This window comes from Mandrillus leucophaeus, unplaced genomic scaffold, assembly GCF_000951045.1.
Source record: "Mandrillus leucophaeus isolate KB7577 unplaced genomic scaffold, Mleu.le_1.0 Scaffold4, whole genome shotgun sequence".
In the NCBI taxonomy this organism is placed as follows: Eukaryota; Metazoa; Chordata; class Mammalia; order Primates; family Cercopithecidae; genus Mandrillus; species Mandrillus leucophaeus.
Window position 1 is genome coordinate 913,503 of NW_012104253.1, and position 12,761 is coordinate 926,263.

Below are 12,761 nucleotides of genomic sequence, written 5' to 3' on the forward strand. Positions count from 1 at the left end.
TCAGCCGTCAGCCGCTTGAACTGTAAGCATAAATTCCAAACCTTTGGAGCTGTGAACTCACTCAAGGGTGGTACCGTGAAAGCGCCTGCATTCCCTGCCACATGCGGGCCAAGGCCCTGACTCCTGGCACACGCCCCATACTCTCACGGGGGGTTCAGCCTGTGCCCCGTCCACTCTGGCTGCACTCCCTGGTCCCTGGGGTGCTGTTCTGGCCCCTTCTCTGTCTGCAAGAGGACCGGATGCATAGTGTGTCGGTGTGCCTGGGCCCTCGCACACATCCATGCCTTCTCTAGCCTGACCTCTGGGCCTGGGCCCTCCATGTAGGTCTTGCTGGGCCTTCAGAGGTGCCTCCCCCGCAGCTGCCCCCGCACTCCAGCAGCCGTGACGGTGCTGCGCCAGGAAGGTGTGGGTCCTGCTATCTCCTGAAGGGTTGGAGCGGTAGCTGGCAGTTACAAGGAGAAGACCTCAGGAGAGAACCATGCTGTGGGTGGAGTTGACGACTCACTTGGGGGGCAAGACGTCTGTCCCTTGTGTCCTCTGCATGTGGCTTGGCCTTTGGGGCCCTGTTCCTTCAGTGGTAAAAGGTATTATTGGTAACGGATAACCTGTCACACTGTCTCCAATTCCAAATGTATTGATTGGGGCCACAAAGCAGCCGAGGCCCAAACAGGAGTGGCACGGATGAACAGAACCGTCCAAGGGGAGGCGGAGGGCTTCTGCCAGACAGGGGAAAGCAGGACTTCCTGCCCGCCTGCCTCAGGCTTCTGCTCTTGACACTGTCCTCTTTCCTCAGACCCTCCCACCCGGGCACTCCTTCCAGCTGGTCTGATCTTGTTTGATTTCACAGTGATTTTCCGTCAGTTTTAGGCAAAGATCCTGCCTCCGCCTGCAGTTCTTCTTGGCAAAGCTTTTCCCGTTTAAAGGGAAATTCCATTTTCCCTTACAGTTTGGATCTCATATTTGTCGGTGGTTACGCTTGATTAATCCATCGTCTTCTAGGGCATCGAGAGAAGTTATTTAGGGGACGGTCTGGGGTAGGAGGAATGAAGAGATTGATTAGGAGAAAATTTCTACTAGTAAAAGTTAAGCTGTCTAAAGGCTAAAGCTTTATTCAGCCTTTTGGATGGAAAATCTCCCAAGATGTTGAATATCCTTATCTTAGGAGGGACGCGAACCCTCCATGTAGAGAAGGCCACCCTTTCGTGATGACTTCCCGTGAACGTCAGTTGCCACATGGCATAGACACAGGCAGCTGTGCTGAAGGGGTCCTGTCAGCATGTCAGGTCCGGGGGAGCGGCGGTCAGCCCTGCTTAGAGCCTGGTGAGGAAGACGGGCAGGAAGAGGTGGCTTTGTGCTGGGCGAGGGGTATGGGCTCTGCAGAAGGAGTCTGAGATGATGCCCAGGTGCCGTGGCTGGCGCTGTGGCTGATGGTGTGGGCGATGCAGGGCTTGGTGGGCAGTAGTCTCCCAGTTGCTGCAACTTGGAGCCTTGTGAGTGCTGGCTGGTCACCCAGGCCCAGCTTCTGAGCTGCAGGGCAGCCGTGTCTCTGGGGCCTTAGCATATTTCAGGGTGGCCAGGTGTGGTAGCCCACGCCTGTAATTCCATCACTTTGGGAGGCCAAGGTGGGAGGATCACTTGAGCCCAGGAGTTCTAGACCAGCCTGGGCTACAGCGAGACCCCGTCTCCACAAAAAATAAAAGAATTAGCTGGCATGGGAGCATGCCTGTGATCCCAGCTACTGGGGAGGCCAAGGCAGGAAGATCCTCTGAGTCTGGGAGGTGGAGGCTGCAGTGAGCTGTGATCACTCCATTGCTCTCCAGCCTGGGCGACAGAGCAAAACCCTATCTCAAAAACAAACCAAAAAACCGAATGGGTCGTATCCTCCCTGGAAGCTGTGTCTTTAGTTGCCTCGCAACAGGCTGGTTCTCCCGCTTCTCACCCCTTACCTCTCCCTGCCCCCATGGAAGCTGCTGGGTTTTGTTGCTGGTTCTCCTGCTTCTCACCCCTTACCTCTCCCCGCCCCCATGGAAGCTGGTGGTTTTTGAAAATATAAAACAGCAGTAGGGTCCCGAAGAAAAATCAATTTTTTGAGATGGTCTCTTCACCATCTCAGACTCTGTAGCACTAACTACGTGATGTAATTGGATTCCGTTGCCCCAGGCCCTACTCCTTTCCCCACCGCAACCTGCTGCTTTCCTGGCCTCTCCTGCTTTGGTGTGTAGCACCACATTCGTGAAGCTGCCAGGGCTAGAAACCTAGCGCACATCCTGGAATCTTCTTTCCTCATCCCGTGCCACAGTCCACTCTAATTCCAACACGTATTGATTTGCAATCCTCCTCCATTCCAGGGCCACTGTCCTATTCGTTTCTAGGCCACCATTGTTATCTTAATGGGGTGGTGGTGGCTGTATCCAGTGGGCTGCCCCTCTGAGTTTTCCAGATAGCAAGAAATGAACTTCTAAAAGTATTTTTAAAACATTTTTGAAACAGTTTGAAACTTCAGAAAAGTTGCAAATAATAGAAGAAAGAACTGTCCTCCCCCAACTGTTTGCCATTGAACACTTTACCACAGGGATCCCCAACCCCCAGGCCACGGACAGCTCCATGGCCTGTTAGGAACTAGGCTCAAGGGCAGGAGGTGAGAGCATTCCCGCCTGAGCTCACGCTCAGCCTCTGGTCAGATCAGCGCAGCGTTAGATTCTCATTGGAGCACGAACTCTATTGTGAACTAACTGTGCATTCAAGGGATCTAGGTTGCATGCTCCTTATGAGAATCCAGTGCCTGATGATCTGAGGTGGGACAGTTTCATCCCAAAATCATCACCTCACCTCCTCCACCGGTCTGTGGAAAAATTGTCTTCCATGAAGGTGGTCCCTGGTGCCAAAAAGGGTGGGACCACTGCTTTAGCGTGTATTTCCTACAGACAGGGATAGTCTACATAACCACAGTGTAACCAACAAAATCAGCAATGTGGCACTGAAACATTGCTGTATCTAACCTTCTGATTCCACGATTCCACGGAAGCATTGCAGATTTTCTCATACTCTGCTCTGTAGCAGAAGGGTCCGCTGCAGAGCCACACACACCATGACCTTGTTCCTTTCTGTGTGAGCAGCTCTGTGTCTTTCCTTGACTTTCATGGCCTTGGCACTGATGAAGGTTTCAGGCTGGTAATTTTGAGACTGTTCTTCAGTTTAGGTTTGCCTGGTGTTTCCTGGCGTTTCCTGGCGTTTGCCTGGCATTGCCTGATGTTTGGCGTTTGCCTGGCATTGCCTGGTGTTTGCCTGGCGTTGCCTGACATTTGGCATTTGCCTGGCATTTCCTGGCGTTGCCTGGTGTTTCCTGGCATTTTCTGGCGTTTCCTAGTGGTTGGATTTGTGTTGTGGATCTTTGGCAGGAGAATCACAGAAGTGAGGCTATGTTTTCCCCCTCGTGTCCTGTGGGATGTGCGGTTTCGCCTTGTCACGTAACTGACGCTGGCCACTCTGATTGCTTGATTTCAGGTGGTGTCTGCCTGACTTCACTGTAAAGTCACCATTTTCTCTTCGTAATTGATAGGTATTTTGTTTGGATGTACTTTGAAACTATATAAATATCCCATTTCTCATTAGATTTTTAAATTTTATACATTAATACCGGTGTGGACTCCTGATTTCCTGGTGTCTTTTGTTTTTGTTTTGAGACAAGGTCTCACTGTTGTCCAGCCTGGAGTGCAGTGGTGCAAACACAGCTCACTGCAGCCTCCACCTCCTGGGCTCAAGTGATCCTCTCGCCTCAGCCTTGAGAGTAGCTGGAACCACAGGTGTATGCCACTACACCCTGGTTAATTATTTTATTTTTTGTAGAGATGGAGTCTTGTTGTGTTACCTAGGCTGGTCTTGAACTCCTGGGCTCAAGCAGTCCTCTTGCCTCAGCCTCCCAAAGTGCTAGGATTCCAGGCATGAGCCACTGCTCCCAGGCCTGTTTTATTTAATAGATTATAGTCTGTGACTGCTTGTGTTTATTTTGAGCATACCCTCACTTCTCAGCACTGGCTGCTGCAGGCTCACCTTGCGGTTTCCTGACCCAGCTCTGGAGTTGCCCAAGGAGCCCTGTCCTATGTTGGAGAATGGGCTTTAGAGACCACATTCTGCACTGGGTGTGCTTGTAGCTGAACTGCTGCTGCTCCCAGGCACTCTCGGTAGACAGAGCTAGGACTCTGTATGTACACACCCATATATGTCTGCATTTATCCCTGTATCTGTCTGTCTATATGGAAGCTGCGAGTTCATACTGATAACCTCCAATTCTATCCCAGTGCTGTACAGTTTATTCTCGTTTTCTTCCTTATCTGTAAGTACTCTTTCTGACAGTGAGGATCCCAGCCCCATCATCCTGAATGTTGTTTATCTGATCAGTCCTCCTGTAGGTAACAGGAGGACCACCCTCCCCTCACCTGGTTCCCTCCCCTCACTTGGTTCCCTCCCCTCACCTGGTTCCTCACCACAATGTCCTCCTCACTCTACCCCACACCCCAGCCAAGCCTGAGGAGCTCTGGTTCCCTGCTCCCTGTTGCGCTCTGCCTGAAGCGGGTGCTGGAGGGCGACTCCAAGGCTGGGAGGTGGGAGGATGACTTGCGGCTTCCTGCCCGCTTCTTCCTAGAGTGACACTCTAGCGACACCATCCTGGCAGCGAAGTTCCTTCTGGCAGTCCGCCTCTGGTGCCAGTTTGGAGTTTTCCCCACACCAGCAGAACAGCCTTGCCGCGGTCACCTCAGAGAGCCCAGCGTCAGCTGGCTGCACTCCTTCCAGTCACTGGGGGCCGAGCCTGTGGGGCTGCCTTTGAGCTCAGAGACCCAGTGCCGGCCAGCAGCACCCCATCCTCAGGGGTCTGAGTTTCAGCTTTACAAGGCCCTTTGCCCAGGTTTCTAAGTTTTAAAAAGTCCAGCCTCTTCTTTCATTTCCTGATCCTAAGGGCAGAAGGTGCTTCCTGCATTTGCCATCTCCGTGGTATTTCCATGTGCCCTCTTTACATCTTAGTGACCTAGTTGATAGTTACTGGTGTTAAATGCTCTGTCCCCTGCTCTCAGTACCTGTGTGGTTAGCAGGGTGCTCCACCCCTGCGATGCGGCTTTCCTTTCTAGTCATAGCTAAAGCGGTCTTAATTATGTTTATTGTTTCTGGTTTTGAAACGGGGTTTTGCTCTTGTTGCCCAGGCTGGAGTGCAGTGGCGAGATCTTGGCTCACTGCAACCTCTGCCTCCTGGGTCCAAGTGTTTCTCCTGCCTCAGCCTCCTGAGTAGCTGGGATTATAGCCACATGTCATCACGCCCAGGCTAATTATTTTTATACACCAGTACAAAATTGTTACTGTTCTCAGAGCAGTTTGAAAACATTTAAACTGCTTTAATGTTTTAAATGTTTTCTCCTTTGCCCGCTGATTTGGGAACTTGCTCCTGCCCGCACACAGGTCCCCTGCTGCTTTGCTCTTGTGGTTTGCCTCTCCAAGCCTTCACCCCAGGCTTGCCACGAAGTTCCTTCCTCTTCCAGCCTGGCGCCCATCATCCATGTCCACCCGCTTGAGGGAAATGTGTACACAACTGTTAAACTACATAATTAGCAAAATATGTTTCATCAAAAGAGCAGAGGGGAGACTTGACAAGGAAGCCCAGGTAACTTGAGAATAATTAATGTGGAAAGAAAAGAGAGGACGTTGCAGGCACAGCCTTGGTGCGAGCTGCTTCCTGCGTCTCATCTGCCTTTGTCTTCACTGTTTTTCGTTTTGTTGGTTTTTTTGAGTGTCACTCTGTCGCCCAGGCTGGAGTGCAGCTCAAGGGTTTTCTTCAGCCTGGCCTTTCTTTCTTTTTTAATAACTGAGGCCCCGTTTGTTCTGTTCCCTGATCTCTGCTGATGTGCATTTGCTGTTCTGGGGGCCATCGTTCCTAACTCACTGTCCCACAGGCCCCAGGAACCTTCTGTGGCTCTTCTGATTGTGGTGAGCGAACCTCAGTAGTGTTGAGCGACTATTAAAGGAGAAAAAACCTGCAGAATTAGTGAGATTAATAATACAGAACTCAGAAGCCCAGGAAGTGTCAGATCGCACGTATTTTGGAGCTAATTGTAGCCACTCCTGCAGTGGTAAGAAATAGGACAGAGAGGGCCCTGTGCACTTTGCTCAGTTCCCCCAGAGGCACCTTTAGTAAAATTATAGTGATAGAGAATTTGAAAAGGAGCCAGACAGAATAAAACCTAATATAAACCATGTAGATTTGGGCTTGAAGGTGAAAATAGAGACAGGTGCAAGAGAGATAGTTGACTGCACAGATGCCAGACTGGCAGGATGTGTGGTGGGCAGGAGCGGGTCTGGAGTCAGACGGTGTGGGCTCCAGTCCTGGCCCTGCCTCGCACTCTGTGTTCCTGGGAAGAGATGACCTGACCTCTCTCTAGGAGCTTCTTGTGGGGGATGTAACCAGTTGCCACAAAGTAGGGGGCTTAAACAACAGATGTTTCTCTCACAGCTCTGGAGGCCAGAAGTCCAGAGTCAGGGCGTCAGCCGGGCCACGCCCCTCACAGGCTCGGGGGAGCCCTCTGTGCCCTCAGCTTCTGGGGCTGCTGGCGATGCTTGGCATTCCTTGTGTGCAGCCTCATCGCTCCCATCTCTGCCTCCATCCCCACATGGCTCTTTTTCCCTCGGTCTCTGTGTCTGATTTCTCTCCTTTTAGAAGGACACCAGTCTTGTGTGGGCGGCAAGCCACCCAGGTGCCGAGGCAAGAGACCGAGGGCACGAGCTGTTCCAGTGTAATAAAATATATAAAGTAAGAATAGTTCTACTAGATATAGGGCATAGATATGATTATTTATGAATATCATTAATCACTAGTTTGTAGTGATTACTCTTTATTCAAATATTATAGTACTCCTCACTCTACAATCATAACCTAGGGAAAACCAGGCCATACAGAGATAGGGGCTGAGGGGACATAGTGAGAAGTGACCAGAAGACAAGAGTGTGAGCCTTCTGTCACGCCCGGGCAGGGCCACCAGAGGGCTCCTTGGTCTAGCGGTAACGCCAGCATCTGGGAAGATGCCCGTTGCCAAGCGGACCGTGGTCTAGTGGCAGCGGCAGTGCCAAGGAAAAACACCCACTACTTAGCAGACCAGGAAAGGGAGTCCCCCTTTCCCCGGGGAGTTCAGAGAAGACTCCACTCCTCCACCTTGTGGAGGGCTTGACATCAGTCAGACCCGCCCACAGTTATCCAAGGCCTAACCGTCTCCCTGTGATGCTGTGCTTCAGCGGTCACGCTCCTGGTCCGCCTTCATGTTCCATCCTGTACACCCGGCTCTGCCTTTTCGATAACAGTAGCAAATTAGTGAAAGTACTGAAAGTCTCTGATATGCAGAAATAATGGCGTAAGCTGTCTCTCTCTCCTCTCTTTCTCTCTGCCTCGGCTGCCAGGCAGGGAAGGGCCCCCTGTCCAGTGGACACGTGACCCACATGACCTTACCTATCACTGGAGATGGCTCACTGTCCTTACCCTGCCGCTTTGTCTTGTATCCAGTAAATATCAGCACAGCCTGGCATTCGGGGCCGCTGCTGGCCTCGGAGTCTTGGTGGTAGTGGTGCCCCGGGCCCAGCTGCCTTTCCTTTTATCTCTTTGTCTTGTATCTTTATTTCTACAATCTCTCGTCTCCGCACACGAGGAAAAGAACCCACGGACCCTGTGGGGCTGGACCCTACAGTCTTGTTGGACTTCGGGCCCACCCTATTCCAGCAGGTGCCCTTATCTTCACCGGTTACGTCTGTAAGGACCCTGTTTCCAAATGAGGTTACAGTCACAGGTTCTGAGCAGACGTGAGTTTTGCTGGGGACACTGTCCAGCCTGGTCCAGTGCCCGCAGAAACCTGGCTGAGTTTTCTCATCTGTGAAGTGTGGATAATAACAGAATTACTCTCAGAGAGTCCGCGAGAGGAGGCTGGGAAGAGCCGTGTAAAGTGCCTGACTGGTGGATGTTACTGTTACAGATGCCACAGGACCTATCTGGGACTGCCGTGGGTGTCCAGGGAGACCTCCGGCACTTTTAGGACCAGTGTTGGCTTGGAGAATATCTTGTGTTCCTCCAGCTGCCCTGTGGCTCCTACGTGCAGGCAGGTGGAGCTCAGCTGTCACTCACCTCACGCACTTGTGTCCTGCACGTGGGCTACGGGCGCCCATCAGTTGCTCTCTCAGTAGGTGTTCACCTGTTGGCTTTGACCAGGAGACTTTTGTAGTGGTGATGTTTGCTCTGATGGATACTGAAGTACACTATTGCATGTTGCATAATGATGGGGATACCGTCGGAGAAATGTGTTGTTAGGTGGCTTTTGTCATTGTGCGAACATGACAACAGCACGTCACAGACTCAAATGGCAAAACCTACCCCGCACCTAGGCCACGTGGCACAACCTGCTGCTCCTGGATTACACATCTATGCAGGGTGCAACAGTTCCGAACACTGTAGGCAGCTGTGGCACAATGGTTTTTGTGTATCTATTTTTATTTATTTTTTTGAGATGTAGTCTCGCTTTGTTGCCCAGACTGGAGTACAGTGGCACAATCTTGGCTCATTGCAACCTCCGGCTCCTTGGTTCAAACAATTCTCTTGTGTCAGCCTCCTGAGTAGCTGAGATTACAGGCGCCCGCCACCACATCCGGCTAATTTTTGTATTTTTAGTAGAGATGAGATTTCACCATGTTGGTCTGGCTGGTCTCGAACTCTTGATCTCAGGTGATCCGCCTGCCTCAACCTCCTAAGGTGCTGGGATTACAGGCGTGAGCCACTGCGCCTGGCCATATTTGTGTATCTAAACATAGAAAAGATTCGGTAAAAGTACAGTAGTATAATCTCACAGGATCACTGTTATATATGTGGTCCGTTGTCAGCTGAAACAGTGTTACCAAGTGCATGACTGCAGTGGCTGAAACAGTGTTACCAAGTGCATGACTGCAGTGGCTCAGGATCAACCTCCCTGTCCGTTAGTATAAATGCTCACTTTCCAAAACTTGTCAGGTACGAAATATTTTTAAACATAAACTTTTTTGAAAGTATAACTTAGTGCAATACCCCAATCAATTAAAATTTTATATGGGTATCAACTGATTAGACTAAATTGTTCGTTTTACTGTTTTACTTGTAGCTAAACCATTTACACAGCTGGTGAAAGAAATGCAGCTTCATCGAGAAGACTTTGAAATAATTAAAGTAATTGGAAGAGGTGCTTTTGGTGAGGTAAGATGAACTTCATTTTGTTAACTTTGCCTATTTTTTGCCAAGACATCAGCAGCTTCCATTTCACCTTTTTATGGACCTGTACATTGGTTTGGGGATGAGGTAATTGGTATCATTTGGAGAGTTTGTTTTTTCCTATCTCTTTTTCTGAGATGAGATCTCACCATGTTGCCCAGGCTGGCCTTGAACTCCTGGGCTCAAGTGATCTCCCCGCCTCAGCCTTCCGAGGAGCCGGGGAGAAAATCTGAAAGATAGAATGAAGAGAAAGGAAACTCGAAAGCTTCTGACTAACCTGGGATATTGTTGGGACCAAAAATAGTTTCTTCAGATGTAGTTTTTGGTTTTGTTTCTGAGATGGAGTCTTGCACTGTCACCCAGGCTGGAGTGCAGTGGTGCCATCTCGGCTCACAGCAACCTCTGCCTTCTGGGTTCAAGCTGTCCTCATGCCTCAGCCTCCCAAGTAGCTGGGACTACAGGTGCTGATACCACACCTAGCTAATTTTTGTATTTATTGTGGAGATGAGGTTTTGCCGTGTTGGCCAGGCTGGTCTCGAACTCCTGGCCTCAAGTGAGCCACCCGCCCAGGCCTCCCAAAGTGCTGGGATTACAGGTGTGAGCCACCGCGCCCGGCCTTCTGACATAGTTTCTGAAACTCCATTTGTTAATTGAATTTTGACTTCTTGGCATTTTCTAAAAAACACTGAGAGGGTTGAATAGCAGCTGTTTGCATGCTTTATGCTTGCTTGCCGTTGACACACCCAGTGTGGCTCTGGGTCCTGTTGGCTTTGCCTAGGGCAAGAGGACCAGTCATGCGAGTGCAGCTGGAGAGGCTCACCAGGTCCCTTGTATGGGGCTAGGAGTCCTGCCCTGGGAGGCCTGTGGCACGGTGTGGCCTCACCTTCCAGGCCGTCTCCACAGACCTGCCTCGGCCTCGCAAGACGGTTCTGGCAAGACCAAGGGAGAGGTCAGGCTCCCTCAGTGGCTGAGGGACCGCCGCAGGTGGTTTGACAGGGAGTCACCAGAAGAGCTTTGCTTCTTAAACTGTACAATGCCTTAGCACCTGTGCCGAGGTTTGAGCTAAGCTCTCCTCGGCTGGGGAACTGTGCCAGTTGGTTCATTGAGGAAAAATCAAACAAGAAAACGCCCTGTGTCACATCCCAGCAGCAGGTGTGCTCTGCCCACAGCAAACCTACTGGACACAACTACGAAACGAGATGGCCTTTGCTGTCGCAGGGCATGCATTTTCCAACGTGCAGACGTGAAAGAAGGCAAATCAGTACTTTAGAGAAATAGCCCCCCTCTTGCAGCACCATCCCTGTGAATGAGTCTCGCCGGAGGGATAGGGGAGGAGAGCAGTCCCTCCAAGGCTCATCCCAGGGTGACTGGAGCTCCCAGTTTATCTCGTACAGACCCTGGGTCCAGGCCTCACCAGCCAAAGTCAGTTTACCACCGGCCAGGGTGGGACAGATTGTTTGTTTGTTTTGTTTGAGACAGGGTCTTGCTCTGCCACCCAGGCTGGAGTGTGCTGGCCTGGTCACAGCTCACTGCAGCCTCTGCCACCCAGACTCAGGTGATCCTCCTTCCTCAGCCTCTTGAGCAGCTGTGACTACAGGCATGTGCTACCACGCCTGGCTAATTTTTTTTTATTATTTGTAGAAAAGAGGTGTCACTATGTCACCCAGACTGGTCTTGAACTCCTGGGCTCAAGCAGCTCTCCCGCCCCAGCCTCCCAAGTAGCTGGGGCCACAGGCGTGCACCACCACACCCAGCTAGGTGTTTTCCTTTTTTCTTTTTAGTAGAGACAGGGATCTCGCTGTGTCGCCCAGAATAGTCTCGAACTCCTGGGCTCAAGTGATTCTCCTGCCTCTGCCTTCCAGAGTGCTGGGATTATAGGCATGAGCCGCTGTACCTGGTTGAGAAAGCCTTTTAAAAATAAAAACGGATTGCATTAAGTGATTCCCTGTCTGCCTGCTACCAAGCATTGAGCTGCGCCAGGCGTGCGGGCTTGGAGGTGAGCAGGGCCCAGGCCACACAGAGCCTGTCAGCCATGGCCAGACTTTCCAGAGTGCAGTTAGGGAGGGAGGGAGAGGCACACCAGGGCAGAGACATGACCAAGGGAAATGAAGGAATGAGAGAGAAAATGGTTTTAACAGAATGGTTTACAGTTATTTTTAGTACTCTTTTTTTGCCAGAGAACTTAATGCGAAACTCAGTTTTGTGTGAGTTGCAAAGAAGATAACATTGATCGTTTTTTGAGCTCCTCCTGATTGAAGGGAGCCTGTCCTTCCCACGTGGCCTTTGCTTCTTGGATTCGCTCCTTGGTCTCGTTCCCTTGGAGCTTCAGGGTCCGTATCTGTGCGAGATGGATTTTAGAAATCCCCCACAGCTGGGGTCGCGTGAGGGTGAAGCGGGGGTGGTGATGCGCGGCTCAGCACCATCTCTGGCATGCAGAACGTGCCCGGTGAGTGGCAGCTCTCACGGTGACTCTACGATGTGACTGTGTGGTATTTGATGTTAGAAACAGGGAGGTAGATGGTGATGCCATTTAAGAACTCTTCAGGCCATGGCTGCCACAGGCACGGGGACATGCTGGCTGCTTGCCATTGGCAGCCAGAAGGTATGGAAGCCACTGTCACTGCCAGTGAGTAGCTTACAGGAAGTGCTGAGGTGGAGACTTGGGCCTGTGCGTGAGTGACTTATGTAGGGTGGAATGTGCCAGACAGTGGTGCAGACATCTTGACGGGTGTTGGTAGTGATGGAGGAGCTCATTCAAGATTTGATAGAGACTGAAAAGTCCAAGAGGACTTCCTGAAGGAGGTGGCACTTGAGTTGTGCTTTAAAGAATGTGGCTGGTGGCCACACGCTGAGTGCTGACTGTGCCCCACACTGTGCTGGGCACATTAAATGTCAGGATTCGTGGGTCCTCATAGCTGTCTCAGGAAGCCAGTCCTGCCCTTAACCTCTTGTAGTGGTGGAACCTGAGCCACAGAGAAGTGAATTTGCAAGAGTTAAACTCCAGAGCCCACATGGCTAGTCCCTGCCTCTGTGAAGAAAAGGTTCTTGGTGCCGGAACTGGCACATGCTAGGCAGGTAGGGGGAGCCACATACAGAAGAGACAGGGTAGGGGTGGGGGGCACAGGTAGAAGGCACCATCAGTGGTGGGGCAGTGGCAGCTGCAGATAGAAGGCAGGGCAGGATGGGGGGTGGTGGAGCAGGGAGTAGGGGCTGTTGAAAACAGACAAGCTTGGGAGGTAATCTTGAGTTTTTAAAAGGTGGGTTTTTTAGAGGGAGGGTTAAAAATTTTTTTTTAAGTTTTTAAAATTTTTTTCGAGACACAGTCTCACTTTGTCACCGAGACTGGAGTGCAGTGGCGCAATCTCAGCTCACTGCACCCTCTGCCTCCCAAGTTCAAGTTATTCTCCTGCCTCAGCCTCCTGAGTAGATGGGACTACAGGTGTACGCTACCATGCCGGGGTAGTTTTCGTATTTTTAGTAGAGATGGGGTTTCACCATGTTG

General features: G+C 51.1%; 1 protein-coding gene across 1 annotated transcript in view; it reads left to right on the top strand.

The window, feature by feature from the left end:
* Positions 1 to 1,205: 1,205 nt before the first annotated feature.
* Positions 1,206 to 12,761, top strand: part of CDC42BPB (CDC42 binding protein kinase beta (DMPK-like)) — a 99,332-nt gene continuing 87,776 nt past the window's right edge. Inside the window, exons 1-2 of the mRNA XM_011991792.1 lie at positions 1,206 to 1,320; positions 9,153 to 9,244. Of these exons, the coding sequence (XP_011847182.1) occupies positions 1,206 to 1,320; positions 9,153 to 9,244 (207 nt within the window). The remainder of the gene's footprint in view (positions 1,321 to 9,152; positions 9,245 to 12,761) is intronic.